General features: G+C 45.8%; 3 protein-coding genes across 5 annotated transcripts; all 3 read right to left on the reverse strand.

Moving 5' to 3' along the window:
• Positions 1-1,749: 1,749 nt before the first annotated feature.
• dpm2 (dolichyl-phosphate mannosyltransferase subunit 2, regulatory) lies at positions 1,750-3,502 on the reverse strand. Of its 2 annotated transcripts, XM_068705705.1 has the most exons (4): positions 3,448-3,502; positions 2,927-3,016; positions 2,646-2,748; positions 1,750-2,530 (listed from the first exon to the last, which is right to left on the reverse strand). In XM_068705705.1, exons 1-4 carry the CDS (start codon positions 3,448-3,450, stop codon positions 2,475-2,477), a joined length of 252 nt encoding a protein of 83 aa, XP_068561806.1. In that variant the 5' UTR covers positions 3,451-3,502; the 3' UTR covers positions 1,750-2,474. The 2 variants fall into 2 exon arrangements, with proteins under 2 accessions (XP_068561806.1, XP_068561805.1); XM_068705704.1 differs by lacking the exon at positions 3,448-3,502 and having other exon boundaries at positions 2,927-3,441.
• Positions 3,503-4,666: 1,164 nt separating this feature from the next.
• On the reverse strand, positions 4,667-15,403 carry eeig1b (estrogen-induced osteoclastogenesis regulator 1b). 2 transcript variants are annotated; one of them, XM_068705707.1, is made up of 13 exons: positions 15,104-15,403; positions 14,750-14,825; positions 14,466-14,593; positions 10,053-10,173; positions 9,861-9,890; positions 9,204-9,320; positions 9,061-9,107; positions 8,554-8,714; positions 7,820-7,921; positions 6,871-7,084; positions 6,094-6,215; positions 5,938-6,007; positions 4,667-5,853 (listed from the first exon to the last, which is right to left on the reverse strand). In XM_068705707.1, the coding sequence occupies exons 4-13, from the start codon at positions 10,113-10,115 to the stop codon at positions 5,808-5,810; spliced, it is 972 nt and encodes a 323-aa protein (XP_068561808.1). In that variant the 5' UTR covers positions 10,116-10,173; positions 14,466-14,593; positions 14,750-14,825; positions 15,104-15,403; the 3' UTR covers positions 4,667-5,807. The 2 variants fall into 2 exon arrangements, with proteins under 2 accessions (XP_068561808.1, XP_068561807.1); XM_068705706.1 differs by lacking the exons at positions 14,750-14,825; positions 15,104-15,403 and having other exon boundaries at positions 14,466-14,641.
• Positions 15,404-16,068: 665 nt separating this feature from the next.
• On the reverse strand, positions 16,069-18,554 carry naif1 (nuclear apoptosis inducing factor 1). Its single transcript, XM_068705711.1, has 3 exons — positions 17,947-18,554; positions 17,466-17,516; positions 16,069-17,135 (listed from the first exon to the last, which is right to left on the reverse strand). The coding sequence occupies exons 1-3, from the start codon at positions 18,389-18,391 to the stop codon at positions 16,585-16,587; spliced, it is 1,047 nt and encodes a 348-aa protein (XP_068561812.1). The 5' UTR covers positions 18,392-18,554; the 3' UTR covers positions 16,069-16,584.

Raw genomic sequence — 18,554 nt, forward strand, 5'->3', positions numbered from 1 at the left:
GCGCGCGCGTGTGTGTGTGTGTGTGTGTGTGTGTGTGTGTGTGTGTGTGTGTGTGTGTCACATGTCGGTGTGACGACATGGAGCGGCTGCGGAGCGTCGCTTACCCTGCAGTCTCTCACACACACACACACACACACACACACACACACACACACACACACACACACACACACACACACACAGTCACTGACCAGCCACACTGCACAAGCAGTACATGTGTGTGTATATTAATATATATATATATTTATATGTGTAATAGTTTTGTATTGGAGGGCTGTAAACTTCACCACAGCACCACACAGCATCTGCACTTGTCTGCTTGTATTCAAGTGTTTTCTAAGAACACTAAGTTCTTCAATGTGTTAGGGTTAAAAACTCCCACTTGAGGACCTCTGTCCTCCTATTGGTTACTCTTCTCCTCTTTCTTTCTGCTGGAAGAATCTGAGGAATGAGACAGAGTTGCAGATGAGCCTGATATACACACACACTCATACATGCAGACACACACACACACACACACACACACACACACACACACACACACAGTTACAGACATTACATTTTGAATATTGAGACAACATGACAGATGGTGCCTGTAATGTCGTTTGGTTGCTGTGTGTGTGTGTGTGTGTGTGTGTGTGTGTGTGTGTGTCACATGTCGGTGTGACGACATGGAGCGGCTGCGGAGCGTCGCTTACCCTGCAGTCTCTCACACACACACACACACACACACACACACACACACACACACACACACACACACACACACACACACACACACACAGTCACTGACCAGCCACACTGCACAAGCAGCAGAGTCACTGGTGCAGTGATGAAGCAGGAAGCATCTGACCTGTAACGCCTCGTTACAAACAACGTTGTCTCAGCCCAGCTGTGCAGATGAAACAAACACAACACAGCTGTTTGTAAGAACAGAATCAGGAGACCAGTGTCTGATGGACGCAGTTGAAAGCATGGCTGTGGGTTTAACCCTCCGGCTGTTATGAAAAGCATGTTTCCTTTGAAAGAATACACCGTTTACAACAGAAGCTGTACAAACATGTAATATGATCATCAATACTCTGCCCTTCTACATGACTAAATAACTGCTTTTTATATTCTAAATATATCTGAATATTGTTTCTAGAGCAGCAACAGTCATGTTAACAACGTCACTATATAAAGTCATTAATATCTCACAGAAAACAGAGACAATAAATAACATTCATGAGTGAAGTTTATAAAGAACATAAACATCTGTCAGCATCAGTCATTCCTCCTGTCCTATGTCCTCCTGTGACAGGAGGACATAGGACAGGAGGACAGAGGGACAGGACTCCTGTCGGGAGTGTGGAGTGAACAGAGTTTGAATGTTCATAATGTCTCTGTCCCCTATACTCTCTAAGGTAACTATAACTGTGTCCTTAAGAGACCAGCTGTCCTCCTCTCTGGTCCTCCAGAGATGGATGTCTTCATCATATCTGGGATCCAGTCCTGCTCCTTCCTAAGTCATGACCAGGAGGTACTGTCTCATTTACAGGGTCTTTATGTTCATCACAGAGGGCTTCAGTAGGCATTGAGATGTGTAATAACAATAAATGGAACCTTGAACTTTTTGTCCATGCACTTATCCTCCCATTGCTCAATGGCTCTATGCTACTGCTAGCTGCTAGTGTCACTATTACATGATGTTTCTATCAGAGCTACTGATCCACTGTAGAGCTGAACACATGGAGATGAAAACACAAGTCACAGCATCAACATTTTATTGAGCTAAGATCCGTCTGACTGTAGGTGTGTCAGACAAAACGCTGGTTTGCATCCAAAACTATTTACACTCAACATCTTTCACACTACAAAAATGCACACATCGTCAATATTTACAGTTTAAGATCCATGCTGCTTTCAATGAAGTCGTAATTCTGTCACTTTCCACACAGTGACACATATTTCACCTCCCTTCCATCCTGTCACATCACTGTTAATTACCGTATCGACCCAACTATGAAAATGATTGAAATCAGGTTTGGAGATATTTACGTATTTACATCAGAGTTCTGGTGTCACACCGGCTCCTTCAGAGCGTCACGAGTCACTTAAAGCCTGCGTGTCACTGGGTGAGTAAGTGAGTGAGTGAGTGAGTGAGTGAGTGGGCTTTAGTGGAGTTAATCAGCCCTGAAAGTGCTTCGTTGGTCTAGTTACTGTGGGCCGTGTCTTTGCAGTGATTGGTCACAGGGTTCATCTACTGGATCCCAATGAAGTCCTCCAGGTCTGTTAAATATGACGTTGATATAAATACTGCCCACCACGGAACAGGAGCAGCAGCAGTGAGCTTTGGACACATTTTAAGTCTCGATCAATTACAAAGGAAACAGCTGTTCTCTCTGCTGTGCTTCATTTCTATGGAGGTTTGACTTGTAGCATCGAGGCCGTTCTCTCGTCTATGAATCCACAGCAGTCGCTCCACCCGGAGGTCAGTCCACTTTCTTCGGCTTGCGGTTCTTCCACATGATGACTGCAGTGAAGGCCCCTGTGGAGACAGCTAGAGCTTCAACACGTTGTCACTCCGTGTTAATGTAGACCTGGAGAGGCGTTGTCTGTGGAGTGCACAGTTCAACGAGAGTGTGCTTTGTTCTTCTACTCACCGATACAGAGCAGCAGCATTACCGCTGCAACGCCCGGCAGGATGACGGAGAACTCTCGAGGAAGAAAATACTCGTGCAGCACGTGATCATCGTCCACGAACGGCTGGAGAAGAACCAAATAGCACATCGTTTATTTCATTTTCAAACTTGAATTTGATGCTTTGGTGGAAATGAGCTATGGCTGCAGCGGTTGCTTAAGTGATTTCAAGGCAACAAGCAGCAGGTTGTTTGATAAGACTAACCATAGACGTGGTTAAAGGTGTGAAACAAGCAGAACCTACCAGGACGATGACCCAGACAGAGTAGTAGGTAAACAGCAGGAGGCTGAAGACAACGAGACTCACGCCGACAGCTTGATCCACTCCTGTAGCCTGAAAATGAAAAGTAACTAACTGAGCACAGAGCGTTACTTTACTCATGACCACAACCCCAACCAGATGATGACATGTCCCAGATCAACTTCAATGAATGTGAGGTAACGGCTCACGTATGCTTTTGACTTGTTCTCTTCTGTACAGCTAGTAAAACTAACTAGCTACAGTTTGTAACGTGTAAAAGTCAGTATTAAACCGCCGGAGACGTTACACTAACCCGGACACGTCAACAACAACCGCTGTGCGTGAACGTGTCTACCGTGTTTCTCAGTCATCACCGTGAAGACAAGCTAACGCTTTAACTATCTGAGGAAGCTTCTTTATCGGAGGAACTGCTCAACATATTCGGTTATTGATTATACGAGTGACAGTTTCAAAGAGCCGCCATGAATACATTTGTTTAAGTTGAAGCAGCTTCTCTCTTTCACCATTCTGTCTGCTGACGCTTCTTCTTCTTCTTCTTCTTCTTCTTCTTCTTCTTCTTCTTCCTAGCTGACACTTCCGGCTGACAAGACGCACCCGAGAGTCTCTGCTGCCCCTACAGGCTGACCCGCATAACACACGATACACACACGATAACGAAGCTACTGCAACTTCATGTACTGTATACCAGAACCAGAACCAGAATCAGAACCAGAAATATAAATAGAACCAGAACCAGAAATAGAACCAGAATCAGAACCAGGAACAGAAACTGAAACAGAATCAGAACCAGAATTAGAATTACCATTTATTTGCAAAGGTATGTTGCACATACAAGGAATTTGACATGGTGTATTTAATGCACAACATTAAACAATCAACAACAATCAACACAGTGCAAAAAGTAGAAACATATTAAAATGTACAATAAAATATAAAATCTAGTGCACAAACATGACAGTACTATAAACAAGTATAATGTAATATATAGGCCTATGTATGTAAATGCAAATCATAAGTCATTGCTCCTCAACACTCACATTGCAGTTATTAAAAGGACGTAAATCTCAACTCCTGATGTGACTTTTACACGTTTCCCAGCATTGTAATACATATAGAGCAAACATTTGTATCTGGAGTTACAACACTGTAAAAAAATCATCCATTCACATTTTTACTTTTTAGGACAACAAAAGTGTTTACTTAACTAAGAGAAGTTTACATGAATATATTATAACTCTACTAATTTGACAATAGATCCAATTTGATAAGCCTAATTTGAATTCAATAAGTTACAACGTTAAAAGTAGCGATGCAAATGAACTCAGAGTCACAGAAACAAATGCAATATAATCCAAATCTAGTTAATATGCAATGATGTGAGTATTTTCAAATGATCAGGAAAGAAAAACATATTTTTACCACATGCAAAAAATATTGAGTTGTATGATTGTTATTAATAAAGTCACAGGTTACATGTCTTCAAGTACAAAGAAAATAATTTTTAGAAATATTGAAAAAACAAATCACAGTAGTAGACCCTTCACCAACACACCCTCCAACAAAACCCATCTCACCATACGACATCAACGTGTGACCAGCCTGCTGGTCTGAACATCAAAGGAACGTGGATTGGAGGGTTCCGTGTGTGTGTGTGTGTGTGTGTGTGTGTGTGTGTGTGTGGGGTGGGGTGGGGTGGGTGGGGTGGGGGGGGGGGGGGGGGGGGGACTCCATTCATGCTGCAGAGAAACATTCATTTACAGATACAGGAACGACAGTGGGGGAGGGTTGGACGATGACTAATTACCACACAGTAGAACTATTCAGAGTTCTAGTGATTCAGTGTGGATGCAGTGGAAACTGTGACTGAGCCCCATGTGACACCCCAGTACCCGCTGTGTATAAGTACATACATGCAGTATTTACTAGAGATGCCCCGATACCAATACTGGTATCAGATATCGGTCCGACACCGATTCAAGCAGCTGGATCGGGTCTGGTATCACTCAGTACATTTATATCTACGTATATATTTGTTACATCTCAACAACAGCTGCCTTACACACACAGATGGACCACAGAGGCATACAGCTTGTTGATCAAACACTGGTATCGGAGCACTTCTCTGTATCGGTCGACAGGAAAAGACCAGGTTCTGCTATTCCTGCATCCCTAGTATTTACCCAGTAGAGGGCTCGGTGGAGCAGAGCAGGCCTGCATGCATGTGGTGGCATGTTCACACACAACAACATGAACAAAGAAATTAACACACACACACACACACACACACGCACACACACGCACACACACACACACACACACACTGCAGAATGAGTCCTGTGTGGCGGCGCTCTTTACTGCCGGTCCTGGTTCAATAGGAGCTTTGTGCTGCTGCAGCTGTGGGACTGAGCTCACTACAGATATACACTAGACTATAGACAGGCTTACAGTAGCATTGTTAGCTCTGTCCACAAAGTGACACACAAACAGCTCACTGCAGCTCACTGCAGCACCCTCACCAAACACAAGACTGGCAAAAGAAAGAGTTCTAGTTGAAGTGATTCTAAAATACATTTCAAAATAAATGTTAAAATACTGCACCTTAAAGCTTTTTAAAATATGAACAACGGATCAAAATACAGTTTGTGCAAAGTGATCACCAGCTCTGCAGGTCCCATCAGCCCTGCAGAGCTTCTGGCGTCTTGAAGCTCATTGTTGTGGTGTCAGAGCCACACACTGATACATGATAAACTGTACACTAAATGTTACACAGAAATACTCCACTACTCTCAGGTGGGAAGAAGCTGAAGACCAGCTGAAGACCAGCATGCAGTCAGGCTCAGACATTCGGCGCGTTAACGTTCCCTCAGTGAGTCTCGATGACCACCGGCTCAAAGACACCAGGTGTTCCTCTGGGAAAACACAGAAACACACCATCAGGAAGCGGCTCGGTAAGGAGATCCAGTAAATGAGTGAACCGGTTTCAAGCGGCGTACCTGTTGGACAGCTGTGTCCCGCTGAGGGCAGTGCTCCCGTCTTTGCTGACAAACAGTCTCAAGTTGCTGTCTGAATGAAAGCGAGGAGAGAAGTGACCGCCGTGAGACCCAAACGTAGAGCTCAACCTAAACCCTGACTCTTAAACTCGGTCCTACCTTCATTGTTGCTGCTGTCAGAAAAGTTCTGACTCTGGACAATCTTGTCCACAATGTGGTCGGCGTCGATGCGGGTGTCGTCCACACAGCTGGGCTGCCTCTCCACAGTGTCCTTCTTCCTCCTGTGGTTGGACAAAATGAACATCATAGATCCATATCTGGAATACAACAGGAGCAGAACCTTTACTGCTCCATACAGAAGTCCACCATGTTAAAGGACAGGTGTTTGACTAACATCTGATCTCACTAATCACTTTGTATTAGTGAGCTGTTATCCTACAACCACAGCTGTCTGACCCTCATCTAGACTACAAGTGTATCACACATGTCTTCATGTGCATCCCTCACACAACAGATGGCTCTCATTTTAATCTGAGCAGACGTCTAACGACTGACTACAACCTGAAGTCTACTAAAGTCTATTTTTGTGACAATACAGGAAGAAACGTGAGGTCGATGCCCAATGAACGACTAGCTCCATGACAACAGCGCCTGAAGTGGTGAGAATATGAAGCTGGTCCACTCTTATCTTTGTACCGGTCGGTGTTCAGTCTGAGGTTCTGGCATGTGACCAACAGAACTCCTCCCAGAGAGGGAAGGATTCCTGGAGCATTTCTAGCATGTAAGTTTACACATGCCTGAGACTCAACCTGAACCTTTATCTGTGTGATGCAGTTCAGACATGCCTCACATAGAAATCATCTCGTGGCGATCCTCAACCTCCTCCCCTTTAAGGCGGTGTTGGGGAGCACAAGGAGCAGAGGTGTGTGTATCTACCTGGAGGATCTGTTGGACATGAGAGCTGCTGCAGAGGGTAGAGGAGGTCTCCCTGGTTTGGTGGAGGCGGCTTGTCGGTGCGGCTCGGTGGGGGAGGAGGGAGGTATCTGGGAGGGTTGAGCCGACCCACAGGAGACGCTGCTGCTGGAGGAGGTGTTCCTCTGGTGACCTAGGTCAGTCAGGCTGGAGCAGCGAGAGTGAGCTGTGCTGTAGCCTGGAGGGGAGGGGAGGAGTATCATTAACCCACATTCCTCCCAGTCTGTGTGCATGTGTGTAACAGGAACTTCCAAAGTGCTTTACAATAGAGCAGACAACAGAGATGGAACAGTCGCCCCTAAACTGCCATCAGGCCCGAGGGACCACCAAGGCACAGGGGTAAAAACGTCGGATAGGTAGGGAGCTCATCCATGGAGCGCTTTGAAGACAAATAATAGAGTCTCAAAAAGAAGTGTGAACTTGACAGGGAGCCAGTGGAGGGAGGAAGTATGGAGGAACATGCTGACTTTACAGGAAGGAGTTAGAAACCTGGCAGCAGCGTTCTGCACATACTGCAGACATGGAAGTGAAGACTGACTCCCATGTGCACCGTGGTTATAAAAGCATAGATTACTTTTTCACAATCTTGGAATGATAAAAAGGGTTTTTACTTTCACCAAGAGACACAGTTGTAAAAAGCCGCCTCTCACCACGAAGTGAATGTTTGTCAAACTTCACTGAAGAGTCAAAGATCATTCCAGGGTTTCCTGCGTATGGTTTCAAAGACGATAACAGGTGGAAGTTGGAGGCTTTCAGTTGGTTTAGCATCAAGAGCTTTTGAGACATCCGGTCTTTAATGTCTTGGAAACGGTACACGGTGTTGGTGATAGCACTCTCAGGTTGAAGAGCTTGTTCTACAGAGCATCCCTGGTCTTAACACGAGGAAGAAAAAGCTCCTGAGAAGCTCTCTGACCTGAGATCTGGCTGTGCTGGCTGGCATAGCTGGAGCTGCGGAAATGACCAGTGTGAAAGACCTCATCCGGGCTGGACGCCCCCCCCCCCTCCTCAAGAAGCCCTGCAGACAACACACACACACACACACACACACACACACACACACACACAGCTGAGTGCAGGACATGAATCAGAGACATCTTCTCATCAACTCTGAAGACGATCTAATAGTGTCTATCACTTTGTTGTTAGTGACATATAACTGTCAACTATTTCCCCTTTGTTACTTTCAGTCATTTTGTTGTTTCATATCAATACTTTCAAAACACATTTCAAAAACAAATCCAAAATCTCGGATCCGACCCTCTGCCTTTTGCTCTCTCCATCCCCCGGTCCTGACATCAAACATGTCTCTGTGACCCACTAACACATTGATGGATTTGGTCTTTTCATGAGTTTTGTGGACAATCAGAAAACCATAGAATAACGACATTGTTATCCTTCTGTCATGTTTGGATAACATTCAGACATGTGTATGTTAAATCTAGCAGTCATAGGATCAGATCCCAGGTAAGAAAGTGTCGCTACCATGTGACTAGTTTAGACAGTCTGACGGTCTGACTGCTCGTGTTTCTTCCCCATGACGTCACTGAGTTACCAAATCTCACAACTGAAAGCTACAAAATACGACCCAAAAAGCAATGACTTTGTTTAACCCTTCAATTCCAGTTGGTTAGAAAGGACAGCAGTTACCTGAGCTGCGTACTGACGACTGTCTGGGTTTGAAGGCTCGAGGACTCTCCACGATGCCCCCTAGTGGCTGCATGGTGGAACCAGTGCTCTCACCCTTACGGTCCAGTTGCAGGGTGGGGTCCTCGTCCCCAATGGAGACAGATTTGGTCGTGCTGAGAAGTCTGGTGGCACAAAACCAACAGTGAGTACTAAAACAGTCACGAGTAGGTTCATCATCAAGGCCTGTGACGCGCTGCTCATGGACGTTATCACGGTACTTTAAAACACTTTGCATCAAAGTCGTCCTCCTCTGGGTCATGAGGCCAATGTGAACACAGTCATGATGGACGTTTAGAGTGTGAGGTCCATCACGAGGCACCGAACACCCGTACATTCACATCGCAGAACAAAGACCAGAATCAAGGGAAACATGGGTTAGAGGGGGTTTTAGAGGGGGGGTTCTCTCAGTTTGGTGTGGGGGGGGGGGGGGGGGGGCACAGAGTCACAGTCACAGTGAGAAGAACTCACGTCTTAAAGCACGGATCCCCAGACAGCAGAGTTGTTCCAATTGTTACCTTCAAAAAAACATAGATGTTACCAAACCTGCTGATCGGTTCAGTGTGTGTGTGTGTGTGTGTGTGTGTGTGTGTGTGTGTGTGTATTTTCCCTGCCTTGAGGATAGAGTTGTCCTGTCGAATGTTTTTGGTGTCATAACCCTCGAGGATGCAGCAGCGAACTGTGGAGCCTGAACCAGCAAACTCTGCAATGTTGAGATCAGCAAAACCTAGCTGGAGACAGAGAGACAGACAGACAGATAGACATACAGAGAGACAGAGAGACAGACAGAGAGACAGAGAGACAGACAGAGAGACAGAGAGACAGAGAGACAGAGAGACAGTTCCGTGACAAACACATTGTCATCCTCGTAATTAACCTGGAAAGATCAAATGATCCTTATCATCAGGGTGTGTCAGGACAATATTCTAAACTTTATTATGGAGCTCAAACAGCTGATACTTTAAACTACAGGACTGGTGCTTCAAGTTCAAGCTGTTACCACCCACACACACACACACACACACACACACACACACACACACACACACACACACACTGTAGTAAACACAGCGTGATCTGTTACTACTTCTCACACTCATTACCTCTGACTGTCACATGCCGCTGTCACAAAGCCCTGTGATGTTGACATGGCTGATATTCAGCATCAGTGACTACTCTGCTCTGTGAACCAGAGGTCACACGTCTTAAAGGTGACCGTTGTCTCATGTCTTATACTGGCTGCTAGTCTTATTGTCAGAAAGTAAGCGTACCTTTGAGAAGGCCTTTCCTCCTTTGAGCTCCTGGAGAGACAGAGAGCACAGCAGTCTGTCAGAACATATCCATGAACATGTACTATCACATCACGGGGAACCTGCAGCGTGTAATCATTCCTGCATTATGGGTGGTGTTCAAATGATGACCAAGAGAAGCAAGAGATGTGGCTGCTGGGAATTGTAGTTTACCTTACGCACAGAGACCCGGCAGATGCAGGGGTCCAACACTCCAGTGGTTGGACTGGCACTCATTTTACACACAAAGGAGAACTTCTTCCTCCATCGAACACAGTTCTGCTGCACCTCCTCCCTACACACACACACACACACACACACACACACACACACACACACACACACACACACACACACACACACACACATCAGATTAGACTGTCTATGTGACAATTGTGTAAACAGATAGCTTGACAAATGAAACTCAATAATCTCTGTCATCGTATTCACTGTATCTAACAAGGCACATGTTGGCTGGTTTACTACAGCTGCATGAACCACAATGAACAAATATTGCTATAATTTAATTGCATGCCGAAATAACTACATAATAATGCCGGATTTTGAAATCATAGTGGATTTGTACTCAATGAAATGATCAAATCAAACCACATCTTTTGTAACTAGATCCAACGTGAAAGTGACTCATGCTCTTTGTTAGACATAAGCCTGGTGTGTTAGCTTGGAATTACATTTACGTATGACATGCATTTCTGAAAGAACCTTTACAAACATAGAAGCTTCCTGTAACTCTTCTGCTCCTTGGTGTTCCATGAGATGTAAAGAAATAAAGGCCTAAAAAGGGAGTGTGCTCCTCATCTCCTCATCTCTAATGGGACTAATGGGAATGATCCAGTGTGTCTATCAGCAGGCTTTTCTCACAAAACTAGTGGATAGAGAGTGAAGGTCAGCTATAAGAGCAGGGATCAGGGACACTAGAGCTGTCCACAGGGTGTCTTAACTTCTCTACCCTTTCTTCTCTCAACACACACAGGCATCAGCGTGCTTGGCTTGTCCCGACTTGGCTGGTAAACTCTGATGTTATCTGTCCTGCACAGCTCTGTGAGAATCCTCCAGCATTTCAGATACACAACACATTCATGTGCAGACTTAGTCCGACATGCTTGTTTTTCTACCACAGGAGCAATTCTTGAAAATATGAAAACTGCAAAGCTTCATTGAGGTCTTGTAGTGTCCCTCCCTCCCTCCCAATAAAGCTGAGTTGAAGCTGCATTAACTTGCTTTTGGAGCCAAACGGTATAATGAAGTTGTTCCTTTAACAGCAGACACAAAGCCACAGACTTCACACTCATCGAGGGTACCGGCAGGAGTACCGGCAGGAGTACCTGCAGGACTTCTGTGACCGCCATACTCTGCGTGAACGAGTCAGATGATATTTCCTGCGTGGACCAGCAGCGTAACTCAAATGTTTTGAGTGTACCTCTGATACAATCATGAATGTAAGCCTGTTAAGATCATTAAGAAAATGAATGTGTGTGAATGCGCTTCACTGTTTGTAACACAACAGGCTGTCAGGTTACTGGGATGGGGTTGAACTCCCTGCAGTGTCCTGCTGATTGGATTTGGACTTACATGAAAGTGAACAGAACAGTAGTGTCATTTGATTTTACTTGAACACTTTAATTTAACACAGTTTTCATTTTAAGCTCTTCAATATTCAGCCTCCTTTCAGCTCTGGACTGGACTCCACCAACTCCAGCTGTGCCTGTCTGCTGTTTACTGCTGAGCAGGAGTATTCTCTCTGTTTTTACTCAATCATCAGGTTAGTATCTTCAGGCGCTCTTTCCCAACACTAACGTTACCTTTGTCTTCATCAGAGGAACCCTCCCACTCTGCTTGTCTAAAGGGTGACCTGAGGTTTGCAGCCCTTAGAACCACAGGCCCGGAGGCTGGCGGCTGCCTGGGAGGGGCAGAAAATGTCCAAACAGGTTCTGCCACTTCTTTTCTTACAGCCCAAGCAGCCTGCCTTCACAAACACACCATTGTACAAGTAGATACAAGCAATGCTTTCTCTCACATGAAGCTTTTATAAGGCCAGGTCACATCTCCCAAAGGAGACTTAGTGACCAATACATGCTTTTTCATTTCAGCGTTGATATTGTTGGCTGATTTAAGAAATGATGTTAATCACCCAGAGAGAAAGATGTGGCCTGATGAGAGAGTATCTTCTTGAGAGGTGAGATGGTGGGGTTGGTCTCATGTACTGTTAGTGACGACTGGCTGAGAACATCGTTTGTTTTAGTCTCCTCAGCGCTCCACACAGATCTCACGCGTTCGTCTCTTTAGTGGAATCTCAGTAACAGGTCTTAGTCAAAGGCTTCATGTACTGTATGTCATCTTTCACTCACTAAGTCGATTTCTATTACACGTCGCCGCATTTTGCTTTTTTGTGTGTGTATATTAATATATATATATATTTATATGTGTAATAGTTTTGTATTGGAGGGCTGTAAACTTCACCACAGCACCACACAGCATCTGCACTTGTCTGCTTGTATTCAAGTGTTTTCTAAGAACATTAAGTTCTTCAATGTGTTAGGGTTAAAAACTCCCACTTGAGGACCTCTGTCCTCCTATTGGTTACTCTTCTCCTCTTTCTTTCTGCTGGAAGAATCTGAGGAATGAGACAGAGTTGCAGATGAGCCTGATATACACACACACTCATACATGCAGACACACACACACACACACACACACACACACACACACACACACACACACACAGTTACAGACATTACATTTTGAATATTGAGACAACATGACAGATGGTGCCTGTAATGTCGTTTGGTTGCTGTGTGTGTGTGTGTGTGTGTGTGTGTGTGTGTGTTGTTATTAGAGGATGATGTATAGGTTCTTATGTAACAATGCCCTGGCTTTAGTTAGCAGGTGTATGTCTAAGGTGGCGGTGGCTTAAAGGTCATCTAAACACTACCGCTTTTGTCCACAGGGGACACCTAAATCCAGCCCAAGTAACAGTTCTTTACAGTACCTGGTAGTGAGCTTTAGAGCTGCTGGTGGAGGTTTTTACCTGTGGACAGGGCCCGCCACTCCATTTGCCCTTGCTTTTAGTCTAATGCTAAGCTAAGCTAATAGCCTGCTGTTTGTATTTTTATGGAACACACATGAGAGCGATGTCGATCTTCTCATGTAACTATTGGAAAGTAAGCGAATATGCATATTACCCAAAGCATTTTCTAAATATCAGTCCCAGGCACCCTTCATTAACTCAGTCCTCAGTATTCACATGAACGCTGCTGAAGAAAGCCCTCCTGATCGCAGCACTAGCAGCAAAGCTGCACCTCCTCCAGCAGGTGCTGAGTGTGCTCTGTTACTGGCTGGGAGGCCTTTCCACTGTATGAAAATAAAATATGCAGCGAGGTGTAAAATATAGATCAACAGGCAAATAAGATAAAGAATGTCAATTCTCTTACTGGCCGTCTGGACACTACTAAATGTAGGGTTAGGCTCAGTACCAGGCGTCAGGTTTACTATGGTTTACTATGCCATATAGAGTGTACATTACTGTTGAACATATTTCCCAGACAGCCTGGTTTCCATTCATTTCACTATAATACACTGTTTCACTTCAACATCACATCGCAGCATACAGACATTACATGTCTCTTTTATTAAATCCAGACAAACAGAAGAGTAAAAGAGACAATTTGCGGTTTTAGAAAGCGTTACCTTCTCGTCTACTTCTAGGCAAACAACAGCCAGGTTACAGGTACAGCTGAGCTTGTGCCAAGACCAGGACCAGGACCTGTGCTCACAGACCATATCAGGCAACCCACTCTATGGCTGGAGACCCTCCACAGTACTGGGCAGATTCAAAAACTGTTGTTTGTGAAGCCAATGCTGAAGAGCCTCAAACTTGCATTCTTTCTGATGGCCATCGGGGAGCGACTCCTCTGACTGTAAAAAGAAGTTCATGAGTCAATTAGCTCCACCCTCTCATGTCACTTTTGGTTGCAAAAAGCCAAGATGGTGACGACCAAAAAGCCAGGATGGCGAGGAGCAATGGACTAGGATTTTCTTTGGTCGAGTTCAAAGTGAACAGACGCTGCAGAGGTCTAGATGGTGAGAGGAGCTGGCCACTTTGAATCCTTCAGCAGAGTGAAGGATTTTTGCTCCCTCAACAACTTTGCCAAGGAGCCCTTGGGCAAATGACTTAACCTCAACATAGTCCCACAGAGAGGCTGTGACAAGACCGTGGGCAGCTCCCAGTGTGACTGTATGCCAGGGTGGAGCTGAGAAACAGCACAGAGGAAGCCTGCAGGAGACATGAGGGTGAAGTAACAAACTGTGGTGAACTGAAGGCTCAACTGCAAGACGTGCAGTTTCATACCAGTTTTACAGCCGTACCACCCCTTATCTGAGGGTCAGGTCACGTATCCACTCCCTACACAATCTAGTCCTGCTCTATTTGTAGAACACAGCAGAATTTAAACCCTGAGGAGAACAAGTGCAGTGTTCTATTTGAAGCAGGTTAACCTCAAGTGTCATGCAATACAACGTTAGCTTTCAGCAGCGTATAACAAGGGAGTGACAAGTTGTTCTAAATACCTGGATGACAAAATGGCAAAGTCCCCGCCGTCAATGAGCCGGACTTTGCAGAAAAGCACTCCATTGACGAAAGGCACTGCTGTCAGCTCCTCCAGCGTGAAGTGCACTTGAAACTTGAACTTCTTCTTCTTCATCAAAAAAGACATTGTTCCCAGCGGCTCATTGTGTGATGACTACCAATGAATGAAACATTAAAATATGCATACATATATATATTTACATATATATATATATATATATATATATATATATATATATATATATATATATAAATAAATATGTACTGTAGGAGGATTTAAAGTGGAGGCTGGAAGTCCTGCTCCACTTCACGGTCAGTCATCTCCGAAGAACTGTTCAGACCTGGAATTGAACAAATACATTAAAGTTATAACCACAACGAGATGAACTCGGTTCATTTGTAAGTGCGTGATGAGCGTTGCAGCGGTGACAGCTGTGTTCATCATGTGTTCATCTTGTGTTCATCATGTGTTCATGCAGTAAAAGACAACACCTCTGCTGCCTCGGTCCTCCTGTCTCCATCAGATCGCATGTCTGCTCGTCTTTCTCACGCGCTCTCGGTGCACATTTCTGCCACGCAAACACCGAAACCACTCCGTATGAACGTCCGCAAACCTTACCGTTCCGCCGGTCTGAGGCTTCTCAAACGGAATCAACCGCTGCTCAGAACCGCAGTCTTTGGCAGCTGTCTCGGTTTCAGCGCATCTTCGCCAACTTTTCCGAACTTTTCCCTCTTTTCAACCCTCAGCAACGTTTCCCTCCAGTGCAGCTGATCGTGATTCTCTTCAGTCAGATCGGCTCCGTGAACGTCTCAGCCCTCCTCACGGGGCCAGTGAGGGAGCGGAGGTGTGTGAGGAAGAGGATCACCTGTAAGGAAGTCTAACGTAGACAGTGTGCGCATGTCTGAACATGGCCCACAGCCTGTGTACATACATGCTGGAATCAAATGTGAAGTTTACACGTCACTGGTTCTGGTGAAAGCCTTTAGGATGTTACGTCATCTGAAGATGGGGACGGTACCGAAACCCGGTATGAAATTATGAATGATTGTAGTATTGATAAGCGACGTTACTGGTGTTTTTATCAGTACTTTTAAATGTTTTTATGTCATTTATTATCACACTGCAGCGAGCATCTCCTCTGCTGAGCTCCTCCAACTACACACACACACACACACACACACACACACACACACACACACACACACACACACACACAAAGCGTCAGCGGTCAAAGATGCTGTTGGAGACAGTGAAGCAGGTGAAGTGAAGATTACACGAGTTCATGACAGCTACGCTTGTTACTGCAGTAAAACATCAGTCGTGTTGTATCAGTACGTCTGTTCAACAAGCACGAGCAGAAGAGAAACCTAACTAACGGCTCTGTCTGTCTCTCATCCACCGCTGTGTTCTCAGCTTCTACTAACCAGCTGAAACAGAAGCTGTCTGTAGTCCGTTCGTCTAGTCCAGGGGTGTCCCGGACTCTGGTGGACCAGAGGAGGCGGACTCTGTGTCTACATCTTGGTGTTCAAACACATTTCTTATGATGCAAATTCAAAAAGTACACGACAGGAATGTACTCCTGGTTCTGTTGTTTGTCGTGTTTTTACTTGTGCTACAACTGCATTTCGTTGTGCATTCTTGTTTTGCATAATAACAATAAACAATCAATAAATCCATGAATTCCAAACGACATACAAATCATTTCACATGACACAGATTTCATCCCAAATGAATATAAAAGATGAAAATAAATTACACCAGACAGCCTGCTTGTACACACTGACCTCTTGTGGTTAACAAACAGTGATGCAGCCTTTATTAAAATCACACACTGATGATTTATTCTTATGTGTTCCGTTGTGAAGGCAGAGAGCTCACCAGTGAAGACCCGTCTGACTGGTCTTAAAAACAAGACTCATTCTTCTTCTTCTTCAGGGTGGTTAAAAACATTATTCAATATTAAAACCAACATATTAAATAACATAAACTCGCTGATAATTAATGACGGATTAACCTTTTCACTGCTTCTGTGACCAATCATAAAACATAAGTAAAAGTCTGCTCACTCACTCACACACTCACACACACACACACACAGTCTATTGTGCCTCCTCAGACTGCTGTGGAGCAGGTGGAGGTGTTTTGGGCCGGCTCTGTTCCTCTGCTCCTGCCCCGTCAGCTGTTCCTCCTGCTGCTGAGCTGCTGGAGTTCGCCACCTCGTTCCCACTCTGGAGGAACTTGCGCAGGTCTTTGAGCGCCGGCCTGAGCATCTGAACTAATGCCAGCAGGGCGGCCTGGGTTCCCTCCAGGGCCTGGGCCTGTCTTTCTTGGGCGAAAGCCTGAGCCTCCTGGGAGCGCCGCATCATGTGCAGCAGCTCGTTCTGCCCCTCCAGGTGCTGAGCAATCTGTCGGATGTGAACGTTGGTGACCCTCTGCTCCTGCAGCAGGCGGGCTGAGTTGAGGGCGATGCGGCTCTTCAGCTCCTGAGGTTTGGCCTGACCCTGAGGAGGAGGAGGGGAGGCCGAGGACGAGGCCAGCATCTCCACGGGAGCCTCGACGGCCGCCACCACGGCGGGAGCGGAGTCGCTTACGGTGGTGGTGCAGTACTCCACCACGCCTCCGTCCTCCAGGGTGTGGTACGTTGTTTCAGCTGGAAACAGAACAGGAACACAGTTGGTTTTCTAGTTATGAGTAACTTTGCAGAGAACCAGCAGTGACTGGTAAGATAAGAGAGGACAACCCGGTGATGAAGTGAACTGTGAACCACTTCTCAATGAGAAGCATCACTTCATCTCATTCTTCACACCCGAAAACTGAGGCTGGTTCCGCTTGTAGCCCTAAAGGACTTTGTTGACCGTGCCTCTGATGTGTGCCATCACACTTTACCACCATCAGAAATATGAACAGCTGACTGATCTGCATGCTCAGGGTTAGGATATCATGCCGGTGTGGAGGGAGTCTGCAGCAGAAACACACTTACCATTCAGCGGCTTCACGTCATCACAGACTGTAGCTGATCCAGCTGGAAGAGCTGAAAGACAAACACACAATATGATGCCATCAACACAACAACCATCACAGAAAAGGAGGACAGGAAATCTAAGTGCACTTCTTAGGCTAAACACTAAAACATCAGTCTGCTTCCATTGGTTCCATTGGTTCCATCAGGTCCAGGCTCTCTCCTCTCAAGCCAGTTGTCTCTTTGCATGTGTTCTGGTCACGGTAAGTGATACAGAACACAACTTTTCCACCGCTGGAGACGGAGTAGAATCCTCTCGGAGCACTCTGAGAGAGACCTGTTCACTCTGCACTCATCAGCAGTAGAAGTCTTCTGCAGGAGCAGGTCGGTGTCTCAGATCCCGAGGACACACGTGCGCTGTCCCCGCTTATTATTGCAGCACTACCTCTACCACCGGGACCGGGACTGAGCGTGCTCGGAGTGAACGCGTCGGTCTACTTACTCTCCGCTAGTGTGACGGTGGTGGCGGTGGTCACGGTCACAGGTAAGCTGATCTCAGCATCCGAGTCCCCTGCAGGTAAGCTGATGATGGTGGCCTCCCCCAGGAGGTTACAGATCCTCTGCTGCATCGCGGTGAGGATCACGGGAACCGGAGTGCAGTCGGCGGAGGTTCCCTCTATCGCAGCCCGCGCCTGGGCCACTTTCCGCCGGACCTCGGTCTTCATGTCGGACCACTTCTTCTTCACCTCGGGCAGCTCTCGGGGACAGGTGGTGACAGCGTTGACCTTTTTCAGGATGTCCACCCACGCGTTATTCTTGGCCATGTGGGTGACTCCAGCATTGAAGTGGTTAACCAGTGTGTGCTTTTGTTTCTCTATTTCTTCCACAATAATTTCCACCTCTCTCTCCGAGAAATTCATTTTTCTCTTTTTCGCGATCGATGCCATTATTGCGGAGATTCCTCTTTTGTTGAAGTAATTGTGCGTATTGTACGCAAAAATAGTAGGATTTACTCAATTGATGTGCGCAACGTAATGGCTTCCAGAATCGGCTTCTTCTTCCTACTAACGACGCTTACGTTAGCTGGGCGTGTGGCCCCGCCCACTGACT

The sequence above is a fragment of the Cebidichthys violaceus genome, unplaced genomic scaffold, assembly GCF_023349555.1.
Source record: "Cebidichthys violaceus isolate CVI_PGR_0920_01 unplaced genomic scaffold, fCebVio1.0.p SCAF_12, whole genome shotgun sequence".
Lineage (NCBI taxonomy): Eukaryota > Metazoa > Chordata > Actinopteri > Perciformes > Stichaeidae > Cebidichthys > Cebidichthys violaceus.

Bases quoted from the DNA above. Each gene is read 5' to 3' on its own strand.
- naif1 (XM_068705711.1), bottom strand. From the start codon at position 18,391: ATGGCATCGATCGCGAAAAAGAGAAAAATGAATTTCTCGGAGAGAGAG. The intron at 17,517-17,946 runs GTAAGTAGACCG...TTTGTCTTTCAG, and splicing joins CACCGTCACACTAGCGGAGA to CTCTTCCAGCTGGATCAGCT. The intron at 17,136-17,465 runs GTAAGTGTGTTT...TTCTGTTTCCAG, and splicing joins TGACGTGAAGCCGCTGAATG to CTGAAACAACGTACCACACC.
- eeig1b (XM_068705706.1), bottom strand. From the start codon at position 14,611: ATGTCTTTTTTGATGAAGAAGAAGAAGTTCAAGTTTCAAGTGCACTTC. The intron at 10,174-14,465 runs GTATTTAGAACA...GTGTGTGTGTAG, and splicing joins TTTGCCATTTTGTCATCCAG to GGAGGAGGTGCAGCAGAACT. The intron at 6,216-6,870 runs GTAGATACACAC...GTCCAACCACAG, and splicing joins ATGTCCAACAGATCCTCCAG to GAGGAAGAAGGACACTGTGG.
- dpm2 (XM_068705704.1), bottom strand. From the start codon at position 3,064: ATGAGTAAAGTAACGCTCTGTGCTCAGTTAGTTACTTTTCATTTTCAG. The intron at 2,749-2,926 runs GTAGGTTCTGCT...GTTCTTCTCCAG, and splicing joins CTGTCTGGGTCATCGTCCTG to CCGTTCGTGGACGATGATCA. The intron at 2,531-2,645 runs GTGAGTAGAAGA...CTGTCTCCACAG, and splicing joins AATGCTGCTGCTCTGTATCG to GGGCCTTCACTGCAGTCATC.